The sequence below is a fragment of the Lepidochelys kempii genome, chromosome 8 (assembly GCF_965140285.1).
Source record: "Lepidochelys kempii isolate rLepKem1 chromosome 8, rLepKem1.hap1, whole genome shotgun sequence".
Taxonomy (NCBI): domain Eukaryota; kingdom Metazoa; phylum Chordata; order Testudines; family Cheloniidae; genus Lepidochelys; species Lepidochelys kempii.
In genome coordinates this window covers 85055963-85080672 of record NC_136387.1, presented here as the reverse complement: position 1 = coordinate 85080672, position 24710 = coordinate 85055963, and the positions used below count along the sequence as shown (strand labels likewise).

At 40.6% G+C, this 24710-nt stretch overlaps 1 protein-coding gene across 1 annotated transcript in view; it reads left to right on the top strand.

Moving 5' to 3' along the window:
• The window catches only part of TNNI3K (TNNI3 interacting kinase), a 164204-nt gene that overhangs the window by 50656 nt on the left and 88838 nt on the right, over positions 1-24710 (top strand). The window contains exons 10-17 of the mRNA XM_073357332.1: positions 690-784; positions 1755-1904; positions 7393-7479; positions 9668-9724; positions 11040-11132; positions 11218-11275; positions 11402-11596; positions 11949-12053. Of these exons, the coding sequence (XP_073213433.1) occupies positions 690-784; positions 1755-1904; positions 7393-7479; positions 9668-9724; positions 11040-11132; positions 11218-11275; positions 11402-11596; positions 11949-12053 (840 nt within the window). The remainder of the gene's footprint in view (positions 1-689; positions 785-1754; positions 1905-7392; positions 7480-9667; positions 9725-11039; positions 11133-11217; positions 11276-11401; positions 11597-11948; positions 12054-24710) is intronic.

Genomic DNA, 24710 nt, shown 5'->3' with positions numbered 1-24710 from the left:
TTAAACACCATTGTCAATAGAATTCTGCTCACAGATTCATGCAAAATTGGCAGTAACAACCACTTCAACCTAAGCGGGAGCAGGACTGCAGGAAGGTGTGGATGCTAGACTCATGTCTGAGAGAGAGGCAAGGCTAGAGGTAGGTGCCACAAAGGAGACATTGGAGAAAGAGAAAAGAGGTAGAACCAGATGGTAATAGCAGGCGTGAGAGAGATGTTCAAAGTTTATCAACAGCTGTACAAAGCATTGCTTCTTTTCCTTTTTCTGACCAAAAGGAATCTAAGCTTGGACCACATTATACCCAGAATCCACCTGTCCTCCAGACTTTTCATCTAACAACAAGGTGGCACACCAAAATTTGTGTGAAATTTTGTTCTAAGTATTTTTGGCCACAATTTTATAAAAATGTAAACGGTTCTTTAAAAGCACTGGCAGACCAGACCCAATTAATTTTGCACAGCTGTGTCTGATATTGGCACCAGGATGTTCAGGGTACTTCCAATGTAACAGAATAGCACATGTTTGTTTTAGTAGATAAACCCTGCATTTGCACATTTAGATTCTCCATTCTCTCACACGGATTTTATGCCAGTGTAACTCCCTTGAAATCTTTAGGTAACCAAAGGTAATTTTGCTATTTCCGGGGACGGGGGACGGTTCTTTTGTATTTTGTTGTTTATTTTTTGCAGTGCTTGTACCTATGGCAAGAACATAGAACTTGTAAAATTTCTTCTTGACCAGAATGTTTTAAGCATCAATCATCAAGGAAGAGATGGGCATACAGGTACGCTCGCGAGGACTGTGATTTATTATTTGTATATACAGAGAACACCAAACTTTTTAACCGGTAAAATATACTAAGCGGAGGATGTTTCCAAGCCTGAAGTGGTTAGGCTGGAATTTCCAAAGTGGCCTGCCTGTGGGAATCAGGTCCTCAGTCTCCCACTGAATTTTAAAGAGATCTTCACACTCTTAGGCTCCTTTGGAAATTCCAGCCTTACAGACTAAGTACCCAATTCTTCAAGGGACTGAGCATTTTCAACTCCGACTGAAGCCAATAGGCATTGAGAGCATAGAGCACCTGACAGTATTGTGCCTTAAAGGCATGAGCAGGTACAGTACAGGGACCAAAAACAAAGCAGCATGTGGTCTTTATAGCTAGCACACTTCGTATAACAAGTGGTTTTTCAGAAAATTTTGGTGTGTGGGGGAGTAATACATTAATTGTGTAGCTGTTCCAATTAAGCATGGGGACATGGAAGAGGGTTCAAAGTGGGGAGTGGCCTAAGGAGATGAAAGCATCAGTCCTGAGAGAAAGTTGGGTGGATAAGGATTGGGGACAGAGATGGAGGTAGAGGGGCTGTGAAGTCCTTTGAAAGTGCGGAGGAGAACACCGAATAGATGGGGAACCAGTGCAGAGATACAAGAAGGGAGGAGACCTGCTCAAACTGGATGGGGGAAGCCCTTTCTCTTTCTGTTTGTTCTTACATCCTTATCAGGTTGCTAACCTATGTTTGTGGTAGTGAATTGCACATGGTAAAATAAGTACTGACTGACATTTACTATAGGGCATGCAATAGATTGGCTCTTGTAGAATAATATTCTCTGTTCTTACAGTGCCCAGTCTTTTGTCTGGTAATATATTCCTTTATCCAGGAAATCAATTCCAGTTTTATAGCTATTACTACAAGTCCAATTATGTTGTAACAATTGTGCTTACCACAGTTACTGTTCTTTCTTCTCCAATGTTCTAGGACTACACTGTGCTTGCTACCATGGTCACATTCGTCTAGTACAGTTTTTACTGGATAATGGAGCCGATATGAATCTGGTAGCCTGTGATCCCAGCAGGTCTAGTGGAGAAAAAGATGAGCAGACCTGTTTGATGTGGGCTTATGAAAAAGGTATTTCAGTTCTCCACTTTCTGCTGCAAATACGTAGGAACACCATGGGTAGAAGATAATAGTACAAAATAACCCTGCAGCATCTGTAAGTTGGGAGCTCCCACCATCTCACGCTGGCTCCTGGCATCAAGGATTATGAAAACCAAAGGTGGACTGTATCTTCTCAGATATTCTAGGTTTCAGAGTAACAGCCGTGTTAGTCTGTATTCGCAAAAAGAAAAGGAGGACTTGTGGCACCTTAGAGACTAACCAATTTATTAGAGCATAAGCTTTCGTGAGCTACAGCTCACTTCTTCAGATGCAGAAGTGAGCTGTAGCTCACGAAAGCTTATGCTCTAATAAATTGGTTAGTCTCTAAGGTGCCACAAGTCCTCCTTTTCAGATATTCTAGGCTGCTAAACATCACTTTGGTTCCACACAAACTCAGCTGCAAAAATGTGCTGCTAAAGTAAAAGAAATCCATTGTTCAGAAAGACAGTTCAGAAAATGCAATTTCTGAACTATTTTATATGGATGAGGGTTTGTTTTTTATGGCTAGAAGAGGCATTATAAGAAGCAGTGCATTAGAATATAGCAGTCCTTGATTTCCTGCAAAAATCCCTCAGAGCAGAGCATTTTTCAGTATTTCCTACTATACTTTTCTGTATGTGTCTCATAGAATTACTTCCCAACATGTCAGATTTGTGGTCTGCTTTTCTTTCATTTTCCTATTCAACCCCAAAGCTTTGTTTCTTGCTGAAAAATTTTCCACATGTGCACAACCATTGTTGGGCTGGGGAGGCTGCCGGTGTAAGAATGTGGGAGTCCCCTTCCCCCACCCCTGCATATAGCACCACTCCATAGCTCAGGACATAGAGGGCTAGTAGAGTAGTCTCTCTGTGGGTTTGGTGAGGAATCAGAATTCAAGTGGAAAAATTCCTCAGGGCTTGTCCACACATGGGAAAAGCCCACAGTAGTTAGTGCACACTAGCTACTCAGCCCTGATTCCCCAAGTGGACACTCGGACTGCTCACTAAGACTGCCAAAGTGCTGTGTACATGCTACATCAGTGCACGCCAGCTGGGGTGTAAATTCTAGTGTGTACCAGCATGTCACACACTAACCGTCTACGTGGCCCCTGCTAGGGTCCGCTAAAAGGTCCTTAGTGCACATTGATACAGTACTCTTTGAAATGGGACTACATCATGTGCACTAGGGAGGTTTTAGTGCATGTCAGCAGGGCCCACATGGACAGTTAGTGCATGACACACTAAAATTTACACCTTTGCTAGTGCTCAGTAATTCACAGTGTAGACAAGTTTTTAGTGCTCAGTAGTTTGCTGCACTTTGGAAGTAAATTAAGCTAATCTGCCCAAGGGCACATTCAGTGCACAGTAGGGCCTGGTCTACACTAGGGGGGATCGATCTAAGATACCCAACTTCAGCTACGAGAATAGTGTAGCTGAAGTTGACGTATCTTAGATCGACTCAGAAACACTTACTTCGCGTCCTCGCAGCACGGGATCGATGGCCGCCACTCCCCCATCGACCCTGCTTCCACCTCTTGCAGTGGTGGAGTTCCGGAGTCGACGGCAGAGCGATCTACACTAGACAAGCTAAATCGATCCCCGATAGATCGATCACCACCCGCCGATCCGGCAGGTAGTGTAGACGTGGCCTAAGAGTGTCCACATGGTGAGTTAGTGCGGAGTAGCTAGTGCTCTTTAAAGTCACACACTAGCTTACTGCATACTAACTTCCCAGTGTAGATAAGCCCTCATGTCCTCCCTCATGACCCCACACTTTTTCTGCCACCACTAAGTAATATGTGTAAACCCCCAGGCTGCAGGCCTTGGTGAAGGCCTACAAAGGTACTGGGGCTACCGAAGTGCAGCCTGGGAATAGGCAATGGCAGCTGGTCCTAACCTCTTGCCAATGATGAGTGACCATTACAGACTGCAATCTGCCCCAGTGAAAGGGGGCTAGATGATGATTGGCAGTAGCCACTGAGGCAAGGTGCGGTTAGCGGGTTGGGGGTTCCCCTGGGAGGGGAGACCCAGACTGTGGGGCACTGCGATGGGCAGAACCCCAGGGTAAGGGGGACCGGGGTCCAGGAGGGACACGGGGGCCCTAAGGCAGGCAAGACACCAGCCTGCAGAGGGCACTCCGGGCTGGAAGAGCCAAGACCCAAAACGACCAGCAGGAGGCGCCATGCCAGTGGGTCGTTGCTTCTCTACACCTTCCCAGAAGAAAAGGAGCTCTGAGCATCTAAACAAAATACAGTGCAATGGATATAGACTTGGCACAGGAAAAGTCTCATGAATGTATTAGAGTCCTACAAGAGCAGCTGTAGCTTTGGCCCTGAAATGCCAATGAATTCTAGAGGCACTGTGTATGCAAGTGCTTCTCCTATTCTGCTCCTAACATACATTTAATCTAGTCCAAATTCACCCACTTCCTTGCCTTTATGTTACATTATAGAGCATCAAATCATAAACCTCAGTCTAAACATTTTCTGAGTTTCATTGCTCGTAGGCTTGCTACCTGTATGATCCCACTCTTGTTCCTGGATTCTTCTACTGTAGAGAGATGCTCAAACACATTTATATTCCTTGGTTTGAACTAACAGTGGTGGCAGCCAGGTGAGTCAGCAGAACTTCTCTGGTCAGAGTCCTAGTGTTACCCAGGGTTTTCAGAACCCCCATCAGGGGCAACTTAACTATTTCACTACAGGACATGTAAGGAATAAATCAACAGGACCAGAGCACTTCCGTCTGATAAGATTCATGCAAGTAAGCACGGTCTATCTAAAACTGCAGTTTCTTAGATTTAAGCACACACAAATTAAGCAATCCCAGATATTTACCTAACATCTGGAATGGTACTGAGTAATTAACAGCAGGTTTGCAGTGGCCAGTTGCTCACCCATCGGGGAGAAAGGGTGTCAGGAACAGGGTGTCTCTCAAGATGTCTTCAGAGGACTCCTCCAAAATACAGTCTATTAGTGAATCTTTTATAACTAACTTCTACCAAACACATAGATCATAATGACCCCTACTGTATCATCACTTTTCCAACTTTCAATAAGCTTTTAATATCAGAGGTGTCTAGACTCAAGGTTGTCCAACCACCAAGGTTTTTCAGTCTTAGTTGTTCACGTATTTGTCCTCTCCTCCCATTCTGATTAGCAGAAACTGTAGCTAGTTTTGACCTTGCTTCTGAAAGCCTGTCTCCAAATTAACCCTTAACTATGTGGTGTTCTATTTCATTACTTCAGGGTGGCTGAATGCACACCATATGGTTGCAGTTAGCTTGATCACATTCTGGGGTACACCCACCCCTCAGATCCAGGGCAACACTAGCACCTGACCACAGGATGAGTCAGCAGGACTCTTACATATGATCCTTAGGAGTTTTTTATGAATATGTCAAGTATGTTTTACATGTGACACTAGTTGCAATTATCTCCTGGACTTACTATTGTGTCATTATAACCAAATTATTAAGGTGATGAGTGTTCAGTTAATCTTTGTGCAATGCAAAGTAAATAATAATCTGTTGTCATTTTCCTTAACCCCATTTTGATAACTGTATGACCCAGGTTTTGAATGAATACTTGCATGCAGGCAATCACTTACTGGAATTATAGGAAGTTCAGTTACAGTAGATATAAAGATACAATAGCTAAAGTTATAAGTAACACCATATCATCAATCAGTAGGTTGTAGGTTGTCTTGATTAATCAGTTGCCAATAGCTCTTCTTAAGATTTGCTCCAAGCAGAAATTTTTGCCTCCTCAACAACTATATTAAAATACCAGCCAGTTTTACACAAAAGTAGTGTTATGTTTGTTCCCAAATGAAATCCCCGGGATCATCTCAGGAGATGGAAAAATTTCATAGTGGACTCTGCTAGAGCTGCACTGAACTATCTTTGGGACTCTAGAACTCTACTGAGGAAGCCTTTCAGCACTTGTGAGCTTACTGGCATTTCCTTGGCAGGTTTGGGCTCATTATGAGCCAAAATGCTTGCACTCATTAGGCTGTTGATGAAGAATATCCCTAAGAAAATGCCAACAAATTGTGCCACTGAGTTGGCAGGGAATTAAAACATTTCCAAGCAAATAGAGCCAAGAGAGCTGTTCAAATGAAAGGTAGCATTTGGTATGTGAGCACTGCATCACAATCTCATTCTGAATGTATCTGTTTTTTTTCTGCTCTCCTCTTTGTGAGAGGCAAACAGAAAACCTGGAGCAAGAACCCATGATAAAATTGCTATTTTTCCCAATCATTTTCCATTGGACTGGGAAAAATGGAAATAATGGAGTGGGGATTCTGAGATTCCAAAATAGCATTAAAAACACGATGTTGAAAATGCATCCAATTAACCAAGAGCAAAGCCTCAAAAGAACAAGGAATTCCTCCTTTTAAAAGAGTATTCAAAAACCTGAGATAGGTGAAGAGGAGAGAACGGGAGGGAGAGCTCAAACTACAGTTCTGAGTGTGCAGAATGGAACCCCAAACATCACTTTGAAGTGCTGAGGAGTTTTTTAAATCACCAAAGCATGTGAGAGACTCGGAATATAATATAGTGACTAATCTGTGCATGTACCATTCCCCTCTGCTTCGTTGCTGAAACAGAGTGACAAATATTCACCAGAAAAAATGGAGAATATTTTTGTCTACTGAGACTTTAGTAGCTGAAATATTTTCAGTCTTAGTTCTTTCCCCATTGACTTTAATTAAGATTTTTCTCAGCTTTTACTTTGGGGTTTTATACTGCCATCTATCACTGTAGTATTTGTGGATATGTCTACACTGCAAAAAGAAAGAAAGAAACAAAACCACGACAGTAAATCTCATAGCCTGGGTCAACTGACTTGGGCCCACAGGGCTCAAGCTACGGGGCTAAAAATAGCAGTATAGATGTGCAGTCTTGGGCTAGAACCCAGGCTGTGAGACTCTCCTCCCATCTCTGGGTTTCAGAGCATGGGCTCCAGCTTTAGTCCAATATGACTTTTGTCCCCTGAAATATGGAATGGAAGCAGTTACTCAGTATTGAAAACTCTCATGACTTCGTAGCAAATCTCATAGTTCATGGTGTGTTTCTTGAAGTCCCAACTCTTAGAGTCGTCTGATTATGTGAAAATCTGAACATCTACACTGCTATTTTTAGCCCCAGAGTGTGACCCCCGGGAGCCTGTCAGTTGACCTAGGCTCTGAGACTTGCAGCCATGGTTTGTTTTTTGTTTGTTTATTTTAGTGTAGTCATACCCAGCATGCCATTCCAACCTGAGGTGAAAATTACGTTTGTTTCTTTTCAGCCAGATTTTCCCCATGTTCACCTAGCTCAAAATCATATCACATTTCTGATCACAGTCACTGAATACCTTCTTTATATGTTTTCATAAACAGCACTGTTCATTTTAAAACTCTCCTAATTTCATATAAAGAAATAATAAGTAATGAATATTGACATTAATATACAAATCCATCATTCCTCCTTTTAGGACACGATGCCATTGTTACCCTTCTGAAACATTATAAAAGACCCCAGGATGACTCACCCTGTAATGAATACTCCCAACCTGGAGGAGGTACAGTTTGATAAGCTGGTCACTTTATAGTCTGAAGGGCCTTTGAAAGCCCATTGAAATCTCTGATAATTTTTCCCCTGCCATCAGTGAGCTTTGGATCGGGCCCTATCTGGTACAGTAAGTTTATATTTGAAGATAATTTAATGGCATGAGTGTCCCTGTTTTTCAGGAACTGTGGGTCTCTGATTTGTGTCCAAACTTCTCCTTTATCCTAGAACGGTGTTGTCACTTTGATACTGGTTAGAGATTAAAAACTGAGCTTTGAAATAAAAATCATTCCTTAATAATCATTATGCATACCTTTCTACATATTTAAGACCTTGTTTAGGTATTCTCTTTGTTTTGTCGTCCTTTGATGTCTGTTTGATTATTGGTATGCAGTAAGTTTCTGTATTCAACCCAATCCTTCATATTTTTGAATGTCTTAAACCACCTAAGTGCCCCGTATCAAGGATTAATTACTCTTTTTGTTACAAAAATATCCCTCTCTATTGCTGACTAAATGACAAGTGGCAAGAAGTAAATTTGCTAATCTCAGCTGTGGAATGGGCTCACAAAAGTTTTCTATTTTGTTAAGAAAAGTATCCACAGAGACAATGAGACATGAAGCATCCTTGCTTAGATTCTGTGGATTTACAGTTCACCTACGGCACGAATTTGCTCCCAGTGACTGAATAGAAAAATTTCCAGTGATATTCATAGGACTAATATTGGGCCCTGAAAACCCAGATCGCCTAAGTGCAGTATGCTTCTGTTCGGGTACACTGCATTTCCGAAGCATGTGTATCTCTGGAGAGCTGAGTTTGCACAAATCGTTGAATTTCAACTCCAGCAAGCTACTAACACATGCTAGGGTGACCAGACAGCAAGTGTGAAAAATCAGGACAGGGGGTGGGGGGTAATAAGTGCCTATATAAGACAAAGCCCCAAATATAGGTACTGTCCCTATAAAATCGGGACATCTGGTCACCCTAACACATGCAGACACAGAAATTAAATCTGCTTGGAACAGCTAAATCCCAGATTTTTTCACCAGTTCACTCTTTTGATGCTTACATGTATACTGGATGGTGTGGGTCACGTTTTTAAAAGTTGAGCATCCGCAATCAAGGCCAAATCTTAAAAAAGAGCTCAGCTCTGATTTAGACATAGAATCATAGAATCATAGAATATCAGGGTTGGAAGGGACCCCAGAAGGTCATCTAGTCCAACCCCCTGCTCGAAGCAGGACCAATTCCCAGTTAAATCATCCCAGCCAGGGCTTTGTCAAGCCTGACCTTAAAAACCTCTAAGGAAGGAGATTCTACCACCTCCCTAGGTAACGCATTCCAGTGTTTCACCACCCTCTTAGTGAAAAAGTTTTTCCTAATATCCAATCTAAACCTCCCCCACTGCAACTTGAGACCATTACTCCTCGTTCTGTCATCTGCTACCATTGAGAACAGTCTAGAGCCATCCTCTTTGGAATCCCCTTTCAGGTAGTTGAAAGCAGCTATCAAATCCCCCCTCATTCTTCTCTTCTGCAGGCTAAACAATCCCAGCTCCCTCAGCCTCTCCTCATAACTCATGTGTTCCAGTCCCCTAATCATTTTTGTTGCCCTTCGCTGGACTCTCCAATTTATCCACATCCTTCTTGAAGTGTGGGGCCCAAAACTGGACACAGTACTCCAGATGAGGCCTCACCAATGTCGAATAGAGGGGAACGATTACGTCCCTCGATCTGCTCGCTATGCCCCTACTTATACAAGTGGCCAGATTTTCAGTGCAGATCTTTTGGGAATCTGGCCAATAAGTGTCACAAGAGTGATCTTTTGGGTGGTGAGTGTTTTGGAAATCTTGTCTCCAGTGGTTGATGCTGAGCCTTGCAAATATGACCCACAGCTCTTTAGAAAATTCAGTCCATATATATGACTGTATTAGGCCCGACCTTCTGGGAGTGTAAATCACTGTCGCTCTAATGGACACCAATGGAACTAGGCCAATACACCTGCTGAGGATCTGGCCTAGCATGTACAGCATGTGTGTTTAAAAATACAAGCTCACAGTCCCATCAGGTTTTTTAAAGTGATATTTTTGCCCACATTTTCTCTACTTTTTAAGTAAAAATTGCCTCACTTCTTTTATCAGCAAAGGCATATATACTGTCCTCAGAAAAGTCCATAAACTTCATTCTCTTCTTTGGTTTCAGATGGTTCTTACGTCTCTGTTCCATCCCCTCTAGGGAAGATTAAAAGCATGACAAAAGGTATTTTAATGGCGGAGGGGGACTTAGTTTTATATTCTGTTGCTAAAGGTGTTAATCATCCGGAATATACTGCGCATGATCAATTTTACCTGCTTTTTTAAAATTTAGAACTGTAAAGAAAATGTAACTAAACAGGAGCTGTCTTCCTATGGGAGCATTTTGGAAAGCAATTTACTTACCTTGCGTTATTGACTTTAGTGGAAACAGAGGTGCTCAGTTTCTGGTAGAAAGAAAGCCATACTATTTAGGTCTTAATTTATTTTCTTTGTATGCACTGTTGTTGTAGCTGTGTTGGTCCCAGAATATTAAAGAGGCAAGATGGGTGAGGTAATATCTTTGATTGGACCAACTTCTGTTGGTGAGAGAGAGACATTTTTGAGCTTACACAGAGCCGAAGAAGTTGGTCCAATAAAAAATATTACCTCACCCACCATGTCTCTTTATTTTCTTTAAACTTTTAAATTTCCAGAGAAATTGACTTTTTGTTTAAGATTCAAACCAAAATCTCTTGTTCTGAGAAAAAATATGTGACAGTGAATTGATACTAAAGATATAAACATGAATATATGAATGCAGAGTTAACAAACGTTAGACTGAAATCTGCTGTGAAATGTTTGGGGATACTTCTGTAAGAAAGATGCTATCCAAAAATAAATCGTGTTGTATTGAAGCAGACATGGGCAAAAAATTCAGCTGCATATTTATATTGAAAGGTATTTCATTTTTTGAGATCCTTTTGATTTTCCATTTCAAATGTTAGCTCTGGGTGTACTCAAGTGCTTATATTCTTTACATGTAATCACCATGCATATTAAAATGTTCCATTTAGAAATATTCTTATAAGCACATTGTGGTAGACCACATGGATCAACAATTTAGGGATGTTTGGTGTGTGAATTCAATTGCACATCAGAGTTCAGATTCCAAGTGCCATTGAACAGTAGATCAGACCACAAATAAGAACCACAGCATTGGTAGCGAGTACTGGATACACTGAATAGGGAACTAATTCCTTATATAAAGGATTTTATGCAACAATCACATGATCCAGACAGAATATGCTTATGGGACTGTGTTCATAAGTGATAAGACTTTAGAGCCAAGAAACCCTGAGGCAGCTGTAATGTTGCAAATCCTTGTTTATTATTGGGGTTTATCATGGGTACTGAAACAAAAAGAAATGGGATTACCAGTCACCCAATTTATGGTAGGAAAATCAGCTGCTACTGTGTATGTTTTTGTCAATTTAAGTGCTTTTATTTCCCCCCACTCACACACACATTTTATAAAAAAGGATAACAATTTTCTTTTGCAGAAAAGGCAGATGTGCTCCTCCTCCGTGCTGGTTTGCCATCACACTTCCATCTTCAGCTCTCTGAAATAGAGTTCCATGAGATTATTGGCTCAGGTACCAGAAAGCAGAATGCTTCCGTCTTAAAAGCTTGATGCACACAGAAAATATCTTTGTGCTTATTTATTTTTAATCATTTTAGGGTCTTTTGGAAAAGTCTATAAGGGAAAATGCAGAAATAAAATAGTAGCAATCAAACGGTAAGTTTGCAAAGACTTTTCCATTTTGCTTTGTTAGTACCTTAATTTAGAGTACAAAAAAATCATACCACATAATTTTCATGCTATTTTCGCTTACTTTTGATTTCTCTTCATGTCAATTATTAGCTACAGAGCCAATACCTACTGTTCCAAATCAGATGTGGACATGTTTTGCCGTGAAGTTTCTATCCTCTGTCGACTCAATCATCCTTGCGTCATCCAGTTTGTTGGCGCTTGCTTAGATGATCCAAGTCAGTTTTCTATAGTCACTCAATATATTTCTGGAGGATCACTCTTTTCTCTGCTGCATGAACAGAAGAGGTATCTGATTAACTCTTCGTATGACCCTATTATAAATAATTCTGGAGATAAGAACTCCACTGGTGCAAATATTTATTATCCATTTCAGCTAGAGGAATGTACCAAATCATTGTTTTAATCCAGACTATTTGGTATGTGAAGGAAACAAGCAATTAATCACAAAACTATTAACTAGTTTATTATTGTTTTACTTGGTGAGATTTTGAATTCAAATTACATTAAACCAACTAAAAAGACAGTTCTGATTTGCAGATGACACAACTGTCAGGTTATTATGAGCACTTCAGAATGTCGCAAGTAAATTTGTCTTATATCTGTCCGTTTTGACCAGTACTGTATGTTTTAAATCTAGGAATCTTGACTTGCAGTCTAAATTAATCATTGCTGTAGATGTTGCCAAAGGTATGGAGTATCTTCATAATCTTACACAACCAATCATACATCGGGACTTGAACAGGTAAGTTTCTCTCCTTGTCCCTCAAATTCAGTGGAAGATGTAGCCCTAAAATAAATACAGTATTCTGTAGTCTGATCTGCACAGCCAGACTCTTGTACCTGTGCAGAATTTTATTTAAATCCGTGGGGCTCTGAACAGGCGCATGGGTCCACCTGTATGGATCAGATTGAATCATGAGGCCTAAGGGTGTCAGTGTTATTGAATGCTTTAACACATTTATTTTGAATTATTTATTTGATACATTTTATTTATCCTTCAGACTAATACCTATTTCCCAGCAATGTGTCATATTCTGAAATGATTTATGATTTGTATGCAACCAGTAAGAATAAAATTGACATGGGAAATACACATCTGTTGTGTAATTTACACTAAGTTGCACCCTTTAATATAGTGACTTGACATTCAGTGGAGTAGTCATCTGGTGTATACCTACAAAGTGACAGGAGAGGTTCAAGTATGAAAGACCTGGTTATACAAATTCATGTATGTAAATGTTGGAACAGATTTGAAAATTGCCCATCACACTCCTAGCATATGTTCCATATATAACCACTGCTCATGGTGATGTCTGTTGAATTCTGAAGGTAATCTTTCCAAAAGGATGCAGCTGTTCAACAACTATATTCTCTCCAATGTACAGTCCTGGTCTTTTAAAGTTCATCCTCTCTTGAAGGAAGGAAATGATTTTTATACAGGAACTTACTGTTAAGTTAATGTCTCACCCTGTAAGACAATAAATCCCCTACATGAAAAATTGTAAAGGGCTAGGACCTTATTAGGCACGGAAAAGATTTTCTTCCATATCAGGCATATATACCTTCTTTTCTCTTCTCTTGTTACTAAACGAGGATTTTTGGGAAATAAAATTACAGTATTCATTTTTGTTTGTGTTCCCCAGTGACCCACTTCCAGTATTCCAGCCTAGGGCCAATGTAATTCAGAACTGTATTCCACACACATCCCATTTTTTGTATGATCTTTTGGTCCTTGCTCAAAGCTTTCATGTCCTACTGTAACTGGTAGCTGCACTAAAAGCTTTCTCTGCTTAGTAGTTCTTTCTCTGGGGGATGGAACTGGACTTTTCTCCTCTTGCTTTGTGAAGAAATAGAAGCGTTCATTGTATTGTCTCCCAAGTCAGTGCTCTAGTGCCAACAGCAGAGGAGACTGAGGCAGCAGTGGCTTGTCTGGATGTTGCCAGGGCTAGCATCAACAGAATTAACTGTATGGCTTTAACATTTGAAAACATCTGTAATATTTTCTTGTGTCCAGCAGTACTTAAACTGAGGACATTCAAATGTAATATTTAACTCTTTGGGCTTTTTTAAGTTCTGGCTTTAGTGGTACATCTATTTTGGATGGCAACACATGAAGCCCAACAAAGAAACAGACCAAAATCCTCAGGAGCACCACTTGCCTCTCATGGGGTTCTGCCACTTTTCCACCCCCCAGAGCTGTTCGAACTTGTTCTGGCAGATAATAGGTCCTAACAAGCCATTCCATCAACTGGCATAGCTAGAGTGCATTGCATTGGACTCAGGCCCTGCTCTGGTTCACCTTCCCTGACATTTCTCCATCCCACCCTAGAATACTTGCTAGGCCCTGGCAGGGGTGGAGAGATGGAGTAGCTATGGCGGACATACTCCTGCTGATGTACTCCACTCCTGCCCTAGGGAAATCTACAGGTGCTGCCTTGCTGTAAGTCTACTTTGTGCCACCAGGGTGGTGCGAAGGAGATTTAGGAGGAACCAAACATTTAGAATATAGATAATAATTTCCACAAAGTAATATGCACAGTACCTACAAATAATTACAAGTCAATGCAACACATTCCATCATTGAAAGCAGGGCTTTGGAGCGGAGCTCGCAGAGCAACTCCAGAGCAGTGGAGCTGCAGGTTTTTGCCTGGAACTGGAGCAGAGCCGGAGCACAGCTCCAAAGCTCTGATTGAAAGATTATAGGAGATGTAAGCCAGGTGATTTCAGTCAGGGAAATGGCGGGGGGGGGGAGGAATATTCAAAGGCATAAATGGGAGTTAGGTGCCCTTTCAAGGGAAGTCGGGAGTTTAACTACCCTTTGTGCCTATGACAATCCCCACCCCCCATCCCCATCTCTCAAGTTTGGTCCTTTTAAAAGTAAGCATAGACAGTGTTGCCATCTCTCATTATTTTATCACAAGTCTCACAAATACATTACCTGGGATTTTGTTTAAAGCCCCAGCTCCCAGAATCATGTTATTATGTGAGAATCTCACCTTTCATTTAAAAAAATGTAATTCTAACCCTCATGGTAGATAAAAGCTTGATATAATGAACCCTAAAGTCTCAAAAACCAGAAAACAAATGAAAAGACCCAAACTATTTTTAAAATCTCACAATATTTAAGCCAATCACATGGGGCCTGACTCATGATTTTTAAATGCTTCAGGATGGCAGTCCTGGCACAAATTCTGCCTTATACTTTGTCTCAAATGATGAGCATGCTTTGATTACTCTCCACCTACCAAATGTCTGAGTGTGTCTATCTTTACATGCAAATACCTGTATTAAGATGCAGAAATGGATAGCTACGTAGCAGCTGCCTGATTGCATGCACAATCACTTGATTTGAATGTGCAGATTTGGGGATTTCCAAATACAAATAGACCAATCAACAATGTTTATAGGCATATCAGTGGAGGCAAGCTGAAAATTTGAGCCTTATTGAGCAACTTTATTACTTAAGTAGCAAAGCAGGAACGTTGGTATCATGAGAACCAAACTCTGAGCATAAGTCGAACGCCTGTCTATTGCATTCTGTACTAATTGCAGCTCATTTATCAAACAAGTTGGAATGCTTGACAGTAAAGCTTTGCAATAACCAGTTCTGTACAATGCAAAGGCACTGATCTCTGCACCTCAAAGGGAAAGAAAAAATTAACTGTGGAAATGTTTATCACAATGCAAAAAGCCATATGTTTCCATATGAACTGTTAAAGGAAGTCCCTATGGCATACTGCATGTTTGTTTGTTTTCTCTCCCACTTTCTCATTTGTAAACTCTAAATTCTTATATTTTTAAATCCTTATTGTGTCAAGTACAAGCTGTAGATGCAACCCTGACCCCTGTGCATCCCCATTCCATTTCTCCAGCTTGAAAAAGTCACATGGTTAGCCATCCTGTAATGCAATCAGGCAGATTTCCTACTAATCAATGACTTCTCACCTTACACATTACCCTTCAGTGTGGAAATTGGTAGAAGGCATTCTTTAAAAAAAAATAAGGTGATGTCCACTTCACTGCACTTCCATTTACCCTGCCAGAAGTAGCCGCAGAGAATTGCAGCAAGTCACTGAGGCATGATATTCCTTTCTTGCAACTGTGTTGGCTACTCTTAGCCAGGCAGCACTTTTAGTACAGTAAATGTTACACCTCTTGATCTTCTAAAACATTTCCAAATGTTTTCTCTACAACTGGCAGTGAACTACCTGGCCTCTAATTTGCTGGTGTGTTACTGCTCCTTTACGTTGCTATTTTCCAGTCTTCAGGGATATGTCCTGAATTAACTTAGCGTTTAAAAATGTCAGCTACTGCTTCTTCAGTTTCTGCGCTACACTCTCACTACTTCTCTTGTGTACACTTTGCTCACTAGTCCTGACACCTTGACAAGTTTAAGAGTTTTAATAATACATCTGACTGATATTCTGGACACCTAAGTCATCCATTTCTGTCCTTGTTGATCTGATTTCTGATTTAGGGAAATACCCTCTTCCCTTGTTCTGGAAAGACAGATACCAGCAACTGTTAAACAATTAACCAATTGTTTAGTCCTGTACATGTACACAAAATGGATTGCCACCCCCTCAGAGAGAATGGTTATTCCTTTGTCTCACATCCCTCCACTGCTCACAGTCCTCCTCCTGTGCCCGTATTCCCTTACACCTCCCTAGTCTCTCTCCCACAGTCCACATTCCTCTGTCATCCTTTGTTCTCCCTCCTGCACTCCATATTTCCATCTCCCCCTCCATCTGCTCTTACACCTCACAGTCCCCTCCACTTCCTCAGTCTCTCTCCTTCCCAGCCCCCATATTCTCTTGTCTCTCCTGTGAGTCTCCCTGATGTACCCCACATACTTTTGTCCCCTCGTGCTTCCCTGTCCAGTTTCCCAACCAGAGAGCCCAGAGGAGCGGCCATGTTCTGTGATGGAAGCACAACTGTTGCCTTCTTAGGTTCCTGTTTACAATGACACAAACCAAAACCCCAAATATATTTGACCATGGAGGCAGTTGAGATCCAGATCCAAACTTTATAGCTAAGGCTCATCTCTAGTCACAAGAGATAGCTTCAAAGACTGTTCCACGTTGGATTATCCTAAATAACATTGTCCAAAAATGTCATCTTGCAAAAAGGCCATAGATCGTATAATTGCCATGCTGGGATCTCTGTCAAGTCACTTGCCAAAAGGTGACATTTTGCTTTCATGTCAATAATGTGAAAGGCATGTTTGCAGCTTTTTGGTGGTGCCTGCCACTGCTAGAGTAGCTTGAACTTTGAAACTTTTACTTTTAAAATCATGCATCCCATTCCCCAGCATGAATCCCATTCAGCCCAGGGTGAAAGTCTAGGGAATTACTCCCTGGCCATAGATAAAGCAAATCACCAAGAGTGTAATCTTGACTCCAGTTAAGTCAGTGGAAATTTGTTCACCTCAAATTTGTTCATCTGTTATAAACATCTTTGTAAAGTTCAGAAATCACCAGGGGTGAAAGTAACTTAAGGGATTTATCGGTACACAAGGCCGGGGTCCTGAGCAAGGGGCAGGGGCCTCTGACGGAAGGTGTGGGGCCTTGCATGGAAGGGGTGGGGCATGTAACTCTCCAGGCCCTTTAAATTGCCACCAGAACCTGAGGGCTCCCAGCTGCTGCTGCTACCCCAGGGCTCCAGCAGCGATTTAAAGGGCCCAGGGCTCTGGCTACAGTAGTGGCAGCTGGAAGCCCTAAGCTCTTTAAATCACCACCGGAGCCCCATGGTGGCGGTGGCTGGGAGCCCTGGGGCTCTAGTAGTGATTTAAAGGGCCAAGGAGCCAGGAGCCCAGGGTCCTTTTAAATTGTCGGCCTGGGGAAACTTCCCCCGGCCAGTACGGTTGGCTGTGTACCGGATCTTGCCGGTACACCATACCGGACCAGCTTACTTTCATCTCTGGAAATCACATAATGCCTCACATAATAAATTAAATGAAACACAACATGAGGTGAGGGAAGCTAAGGATAAAATGAATCTCTCATATTCAATATCCTGGATTAGAGGTTTTCTTCTATGTACCATTAATAGAATAATTTGGATTTTTGGTTTTGCTTTCCCAACTAACCTTCAAGGTTTTGATGGTTACCAGCATTGGGGATGAACTCCACTTTAGTACCAGATTGACCAAATATTACTTTCATGAACGAGCTCAACCAGCATGATTAAAGCACTTAAATGAAAACCTAGACACTTTCAGTATCGGTATAATTTAAACCGTAACAGCTGACCATGTTAGAAACTGTCTTTTTAGCGACTGAGCTTCATTTGATGGCTTTAACTATCTATAAAAAGTTTCTTAAGATCTGGCTTGGTGATACAGATGAAAGACTGGATGGCAGCGTGGCAGTAATGAGGATGGTGTCTGCAACTCTTCTTTGTTATAAAAATCCCTTTACGAAATCTTAAAATAGCATTGCCTTTCATGAAATCTTCAGTGTATTAAGGGTAGAAAGATCTTTTAGTGACCCCTTGCTTTGGAAAAGGAACACACATTTAATAGGCTTTGCCTGTCTTTTGCTCTGAAAGATGCTCTTGAATCTGGCAGTCAAGCTCAACTACTGGATTTTGTGAAGGACAGGATTGATTACATGTTCTTCTAATTCTTTTTCTAATTTTTTTTTCAATCCACGAGTGAAAGAATGAAAAAGGTATTCCTGGTCTTGCCATCTCGAGCTGTGTGTGACCTTAACATCAGACAATTTAGTCCTGATTCCTCTGAACCCTTTATTAACCTTTCCTTGGCTCTACTGAAGTTTCTTCTCTTGTATTTCCTGAGTCTGAGACTTAAGGGTTCCTTTCTCTCTGTCTGCACTTTTCAAAGTTCTCAGTGCCATTGAGGTGACAATAGCATTTGTGTGCTCTCTGGTCTGAGTTCTGTTTCTATGGGCTATTTCTTTGTTTCTTTAAAGTAGAAAAATTAGTGCACGAAGTACTGATGGTAGGTGCCAGACTGACACCTCTAGAGCAAACTCTTCTGTTTTTCCAGATAATGGTTTCAGCACAGGGGGCAAGACAGGTTATCCAATATTGTCTTGTCAAGGTGCTTTAATTTTAAGTCGAGGGGGATGACAGCATTGTACTGTCTCTCTGTCTATTGAACCTCTCTGCATAAACTGTTATATGGGTTCCAGACAGCACCAGTTCCTGGGCTGCTTTCATTCAGTGCATATCTGTCCACTGTGTTCTTACAGCTCTTAGATCCTGTGTTCTTACACTCAAAGGAGAATCTTCAAACAGCCCTTAATTGCTTCTCTGAAGCTTACAAAAGCCTTGGGCTAACTCTGAACATCGGCAAAACCAAAGTTCTCCACTAGCCAGTCCCTGGACAATCATCAGACCCAGCAAGGAAGATCTACATTGACAAAGAAGAACTGGAAAACGTAGACTACTTAGCCTATCTTGACAGCCATCTCTCACAGAGGACAGACATAGACGTTAAGATTCAGCACGGAATTCGTGGTGCCAGCCTTGTCTTTCGCAGACTGCCTCGCCAGGTGTTCAACAATCACAACATCAGAGAACATACTAAACTGTTAGTTTACAAAGCGGTGGTAATGAGGAAATGAGGAGGCCAAAATAAATGCTTTAAAGACACCCTCAAGATAAACATCAAGAGATGTGGCATCGACACCACATACTGGGAGACAGCTGCCCAGGACAGGGATAATTGGCAAAGACTTATCAGAGAGGGAACGTACACTTTTGAGGAAAATTGCCTTGCCCTGGTTGCAGAAAAACGCCAGAAAAGAAAGGAAAGACAACTGTTACGCAGCAATCGCAGCCCAACTCTGTCTTCCAACACCACCTGCAATGTCTGCCAATGAGCCTGTGGCTCAAGAATTGGACTCTTCAGTCACCAAAGGACCCATCAAAAATAAAACCTGTGAAAGAGATCATCCTCGACCTCAAGGGATCGCCACTCCAGACAATCTGTCCACTATGATCTAGGCTAGATTTGAACCAAGAACTTAGAGGAGTCTGTAATTCTATACTGATTTTTGTTGTTGTTGTTTTGCTTACCTTACTGCCAGCATACACCATTCTTCAGTGTGTCTGGCTTAGTTTTGCATTTGATTAATATTTTCATTTGACATCTCATGGGGTCTCAAAACAATTCTACTTCTCATATTCAAATCACTTACATATTCTGATGGAAAGTATGGGAGCTGAAATCAGATTCACTAGAAACTCAAAGAATCATGGGAACATTGTATGAACCCGTTACATTTTTATGATTAAATTTATCATCCTGTGGTTTTGGTTTATGTGATGCTAGAAATCTTGAAGACAGTGATTTGTGGGAGTCCTGGTTGGGGGAGTTTAAATTTTATCTGTCTTGAAAACTATTATCTGGCAAGAATTTGTGTTCCTCACTTGACTGTTCTCCTATCAACAGCTCAAATATGGGCATGTTATGCTTTTTTGTGGAGACCATCAATATTACTTTCATTTTCCCTTTATCATGTGTATGGGTGCCAGCTAGTTCATTTCTTTCTTTTCAAATACTTTCACTCCCCTAAATCTACTTGGATCAGTCACCACTTTGATAAATATCATAAGAGCATTGCTGTGTCCACATTCATACCTCTTTATGTTATAATTTGCTCTGCCTTTCACAAGCCCTGTGCTATGAACATACAGTAGCTGGCACATGAAAACTTTCTGAAAACTTGGATCTTCACAGTTTCTTTACATTTTTGATACATACAATATCATTTTCTACATCCTTAGCCATATTCACAGCTTCACTTTCCAAATCCTCGTAGCAATTATAGTTCTAATTTCCAGAAGCCTTGCCGTTTGTGTATTTGTTGCACGCAACCTGTGTTTTTGTGCTTCCTCTTGCGTGTTCTTTGCTTCAGATTAAATCAACTGTAATAGCTTTCCCAAGTCAGTACATCAATTTTCATTAGTTTCTGTAGATGCTTTTATTCCTAAATGACATTTTGCAAAAGGCAAAATCCATTTTAGCTGTATAGCCATGATCTACAATTTTTCACTGCATCTTAGATACAGTACATTGCTTAAATCAGTAAGTTTTTAAGGTGCATTTTCTCTATATATGTGATTTCAGTTTGCTCCTGATTTTCCAGAGGTCTTAAATGTATGCAACCCTGACAACATTCCATTTTTCCTTTATTTTAAAGGTTTCATCTCTCAATAACTTTCCTCAATAGATGCAGACATTTTCACATTTCATTACAGAGTATTAAAATATTTGAATATGTTGTTTGTATCCTTGTTTAACTGAATCTAGCACTGGATGCACAATCCTAGATATGTTCTTCCTCTCTCTTCCTATCACTTTTCAGCTTTTGTGGATGCTAACATTTATGGCAGATTGCTTGTCCTTGCAGCAATACACATTTGCATTCTGTGACAGTATCAAAGTAAACCTTCTTTTTCCAATTCACTAATGTCAACTCCTTTCATTTTATATGAATTGCTTTTGATATCTTAGATGAGATTTCTTTGCAAGTGGTTATTGCATTGCTTTTATGACTTAAAAATGGCAAACTTTCCTTTCATAATTAGAGAGGTTCCATTTCACACTTTCTTTGCATATCTCTTGAGTATTTTTTTTTTTGTCTTCTCATTCAGCCTCTGAATTAGACAAGTTACTTGATCTTGTTTTGAAGGTACTGAGACATGCTGGAGTACATATCTAACATACCACAGAAGTGCAGATTTACATTCTGTATACTTCATTTTATTTCATCTCTAAAATAGTTTTGTTATTCATATGGCTGTGTGAGCTTGTGGTCACGACACTGCAGCCAAGACCATTGCCAGTTAGCCAACAGTACCAGGTGATAAATGTTTTTTCAATATTTAAAATAATCACTTGAGCTTCTGTATTAGCCAGGTGTACCCATGATTAAAGGAAATATTGACAAGGGGAGTTGGAGATAGTGTGAAAAGGTTAGTGAACAGCCTAAATATGCGTTCAATAGTGGTAACAAGTTATTCAGTACATCCTTACAGTGACACAGGAACAATGCTGTAGTCATAGTTTAGAATTCACTTTTGTTGTAAATCCCTACTTCCAGCCACTTATAACTTTCTCAAGAAATTACTGTTTGGGCTGAAATTTTTCATGCCTATTCTTATCCCAGAAGAACATTTTTATGTGAAAGTTTTATAAAACTCCATTGAGCTTTAGAGCTCCATTTGTATTACCCAAATGTGAGGAAAAAAGTATTATTCAGATGCTTTTTCTTCTTTTTTGTTCTTAACCCTCTTTAGAAACCCAAAGATGGTTTTGTTTTAAAGTGTGGTTCTACTTTGAAGAGGAACTCTGTAAAAAATATTGCATAGTGGAATTCAAAATTTTTTGTCTCAATGACTTACAGGTCAAATGGCCTCTGTGTACAAGTAAAAAAAAAAAGCATTTAGGGTTTTTTTAAACCGCCAACCATCTAAACTCAACCTTAACAAGGTTCTTTGTTAAGTTCTTAGGTTCTTTCTTAGGTTCTTTTCTTGTTGCACATTATTGCCAGAAGTAGAACATCTGCAGTACAGGTTATTCTGTAAGTGATTCCTGTGCAGTTTTAGTGTTTTACTTGAGGTGACGTGGGGGTAAGCAATTGGAAGTTATAAACTAATATGTTTATGGTGCGCAAGAAAGGATTCAACCCAGCTCCCCTTCTCCCATAGCTGTGGTAGCTCTTCAGAGTTATTCCAGGTAAAAAAAAAACAAGTCAAAACTTATTTTTGTCAATAAAGTGAGCAGGTATGAAAGCAAGAGGATCTGATGAGTGAGAAGGAGATGTTTTCACATAGTCACCTTTTTAGAGTAGAGTTCAACTTTAAATATTGAAGCTTTGCATGTCGTATATATAGTCCCCTTGAAAAGAGAGGGTGTACTTTGCCTTGTTTGAAAGAATTTAGTTTGGTAATAACAAAGTTATAGCCATTAGTAGGAGGATACGGTTCTCTGCTTTATAATCATATATTGAAACATATTGCTGTGAGTGTCTGAAAATGTAGTTATCGCTGAGGGCCTGATGCTGACTATAGTTAAGAAACCATGTTGACTTCAGGGAGAGCTGTTAGGGCTCAGCAACTTTTAAGATCAGGTTCTGAGAGGGAAAAGGTAAAGAGCTCTTGTGTTGTATTTTAAGTATCATCTGGCAGGTTGACTTACTTATGGAACTTTTATCCAGAGTGGGCATTACCCAACGTCCTCTTCTGGCCATTACAATCCTCTTTCACCTCTCTCCTTGTCACCTGCAGAGTGGTTCAGAGCATTCCCAAACTAATGGTCTACAGATATATGAGTGTATTCTGGGATGAGAAATCTGTAGGAGTCCCAAAATGTTTCAGTTGAAGTCATGGGAGCTGCAAGCTTGGGGAAAGTACATCTGTACTAGTCCAAATATGCTTGATATTTTAAAACTAAATATGGTTCTAATGTTCAGGGCACCATTCTCACCCACCCATCACAGCTATGAGTAACTATTGGGCTTTAATGGGAGTTACACGGAACCTGTAGAAGAGGAGGGACTGGGTGGGCCCCAGAGATGCTGGGATCTAGAGTGAAATCCTGGCCCCATTTAATTTCAGTTCATTGTAAAGAAAGGGAACCTGATTCTCTTCTCTCTCATTGTGCTGTAAATCAGGAGTTTCACTATGGCAAAAAGAAGAATCTGGAAGACATGCATGTTTGTTCCCCCAGACTATTCTGGAACTACTACTGACAGAAAAAGCAGATTCACCGTTAGCTCAGTAGGTAGCCTTTCTGTTTTCAGACACAAAGGTCCTCACAAATAAGGATAATCCTTTATTTGATACATACTCATTTGGTTACTTTTCTCCATCAGGCTTTGAAGTGTTTTATTTTCTCCTACATTTCTGAGAATCAGACAGTCAAGTGAATATGTCTGGGTTTTTTTGACAAAACAGAGGGCTTATTGAAATACATGGCGGAGGGGTTGTAATTTTCCCCCTCTTAATTTTTAAAGAAACAAAGTTATGGTAACTGCAGCACATTATGGGTGAGATCCTGACCCCCACTCTGGCCCCTTCATGCCAGAAAAAGGCTGGAGCACTATGAAGAGGCTCTAACAGCCCCACTTCCAGCTCAGGAAGTGAGCAAGACAGCCATAAGGCTGCCTTCTCTGGAGCCCCTTAAAGCATTGATGTAGGAAGCGTGCCAGGGCGGGGCTGACCTGGAAGTGACAGGAGTATGTCGGGGCAGGGCTGCAGTATGCAGTATTGCAGAGATTCTGGACAGTGCTGCAGTTTACAGGGCAGTCTCAGAGAAGGTGCCATAATTTAGACAGGCCTTCCAGACTGTCCAGATTACCCTTGAGGTCTTGCCTACCCCCAGAAGAGCCCAGGATCAGGAGGATGCAAAAAGGCTCCCAAACCAATACATTTAGGCAAAAATGAATTTTTTTTCATGGAAAAAATGTAATTTCAACTCAACTTTATTTTTGACATAATTTTTTTGTTGGAAACATTTGAAGCAACCCATATATAATATAAGTGTGTGTATATGAGAGAGAGAGAAAGATGTAGGCACATTCAAGTGATTCCTACATTGGGAATCCAAGGGGACAGAGAAATGCCTGGTAACAGGACTACTGTGATTACGCTGTGCAGGATTTGGGAGACCATGCTATGGGTGCAGAGCCTTCCTATGGCACAGAGCACTCTGCAGAGGCAGGTGGGGTTGAAGCCCCAAAGCTAAAGACTTTGCTACTGTGTGGATCCTGCCTTCTTCCCCAACATTTAACTGTAAGGGTGACGCTTGTCTGTGTGGGACACAGAACCTCTTGAATCAACTAGCACACACCTCACCACTTTGTGCTCCAAGTGCAAGGCACCTTTCTTGGACCTTGCCTTCTCTAGCATAAAAAAATAGCAACAGGTATATCAACAAATAAAAAATAAAATAATATTGAAAAGCCCTACGAAAACAAGGCACTCTACTCCGCATGCTTCTTCCTCTAAGGATGAGAGAAAAAACAATACTTGACATTGTTTATTGCTCTGTTGGAAGGTGCTCAGATACTGTAGTGATGAGTGTAGTATAAACATCTCAATAGAATAGTATTCTAACTCCATCTATGCATGCAGATTCTTTTCCTAATCATTAGTGTCTTTTTTAAAATTATCCTAATTTGTGCTGCTTATAAAATAATGATTGCAGTGGTAACCTGACTTCACAAATTTTTGACAAAAAGCTTGAACAGATTTTTTCAAAATGGCATATATGTATATACCTATATATACACATATATGTATAATGTTTTGTTTTGAACATGCAATGAGTTTCCTTTTCATTTGGCTGTTGGCAATGCTTTATCTTGATCAAACATAGAGCCAAAACCAAACAAAGAAAAACAATCAAAGCTTTAGTTCTATTCAT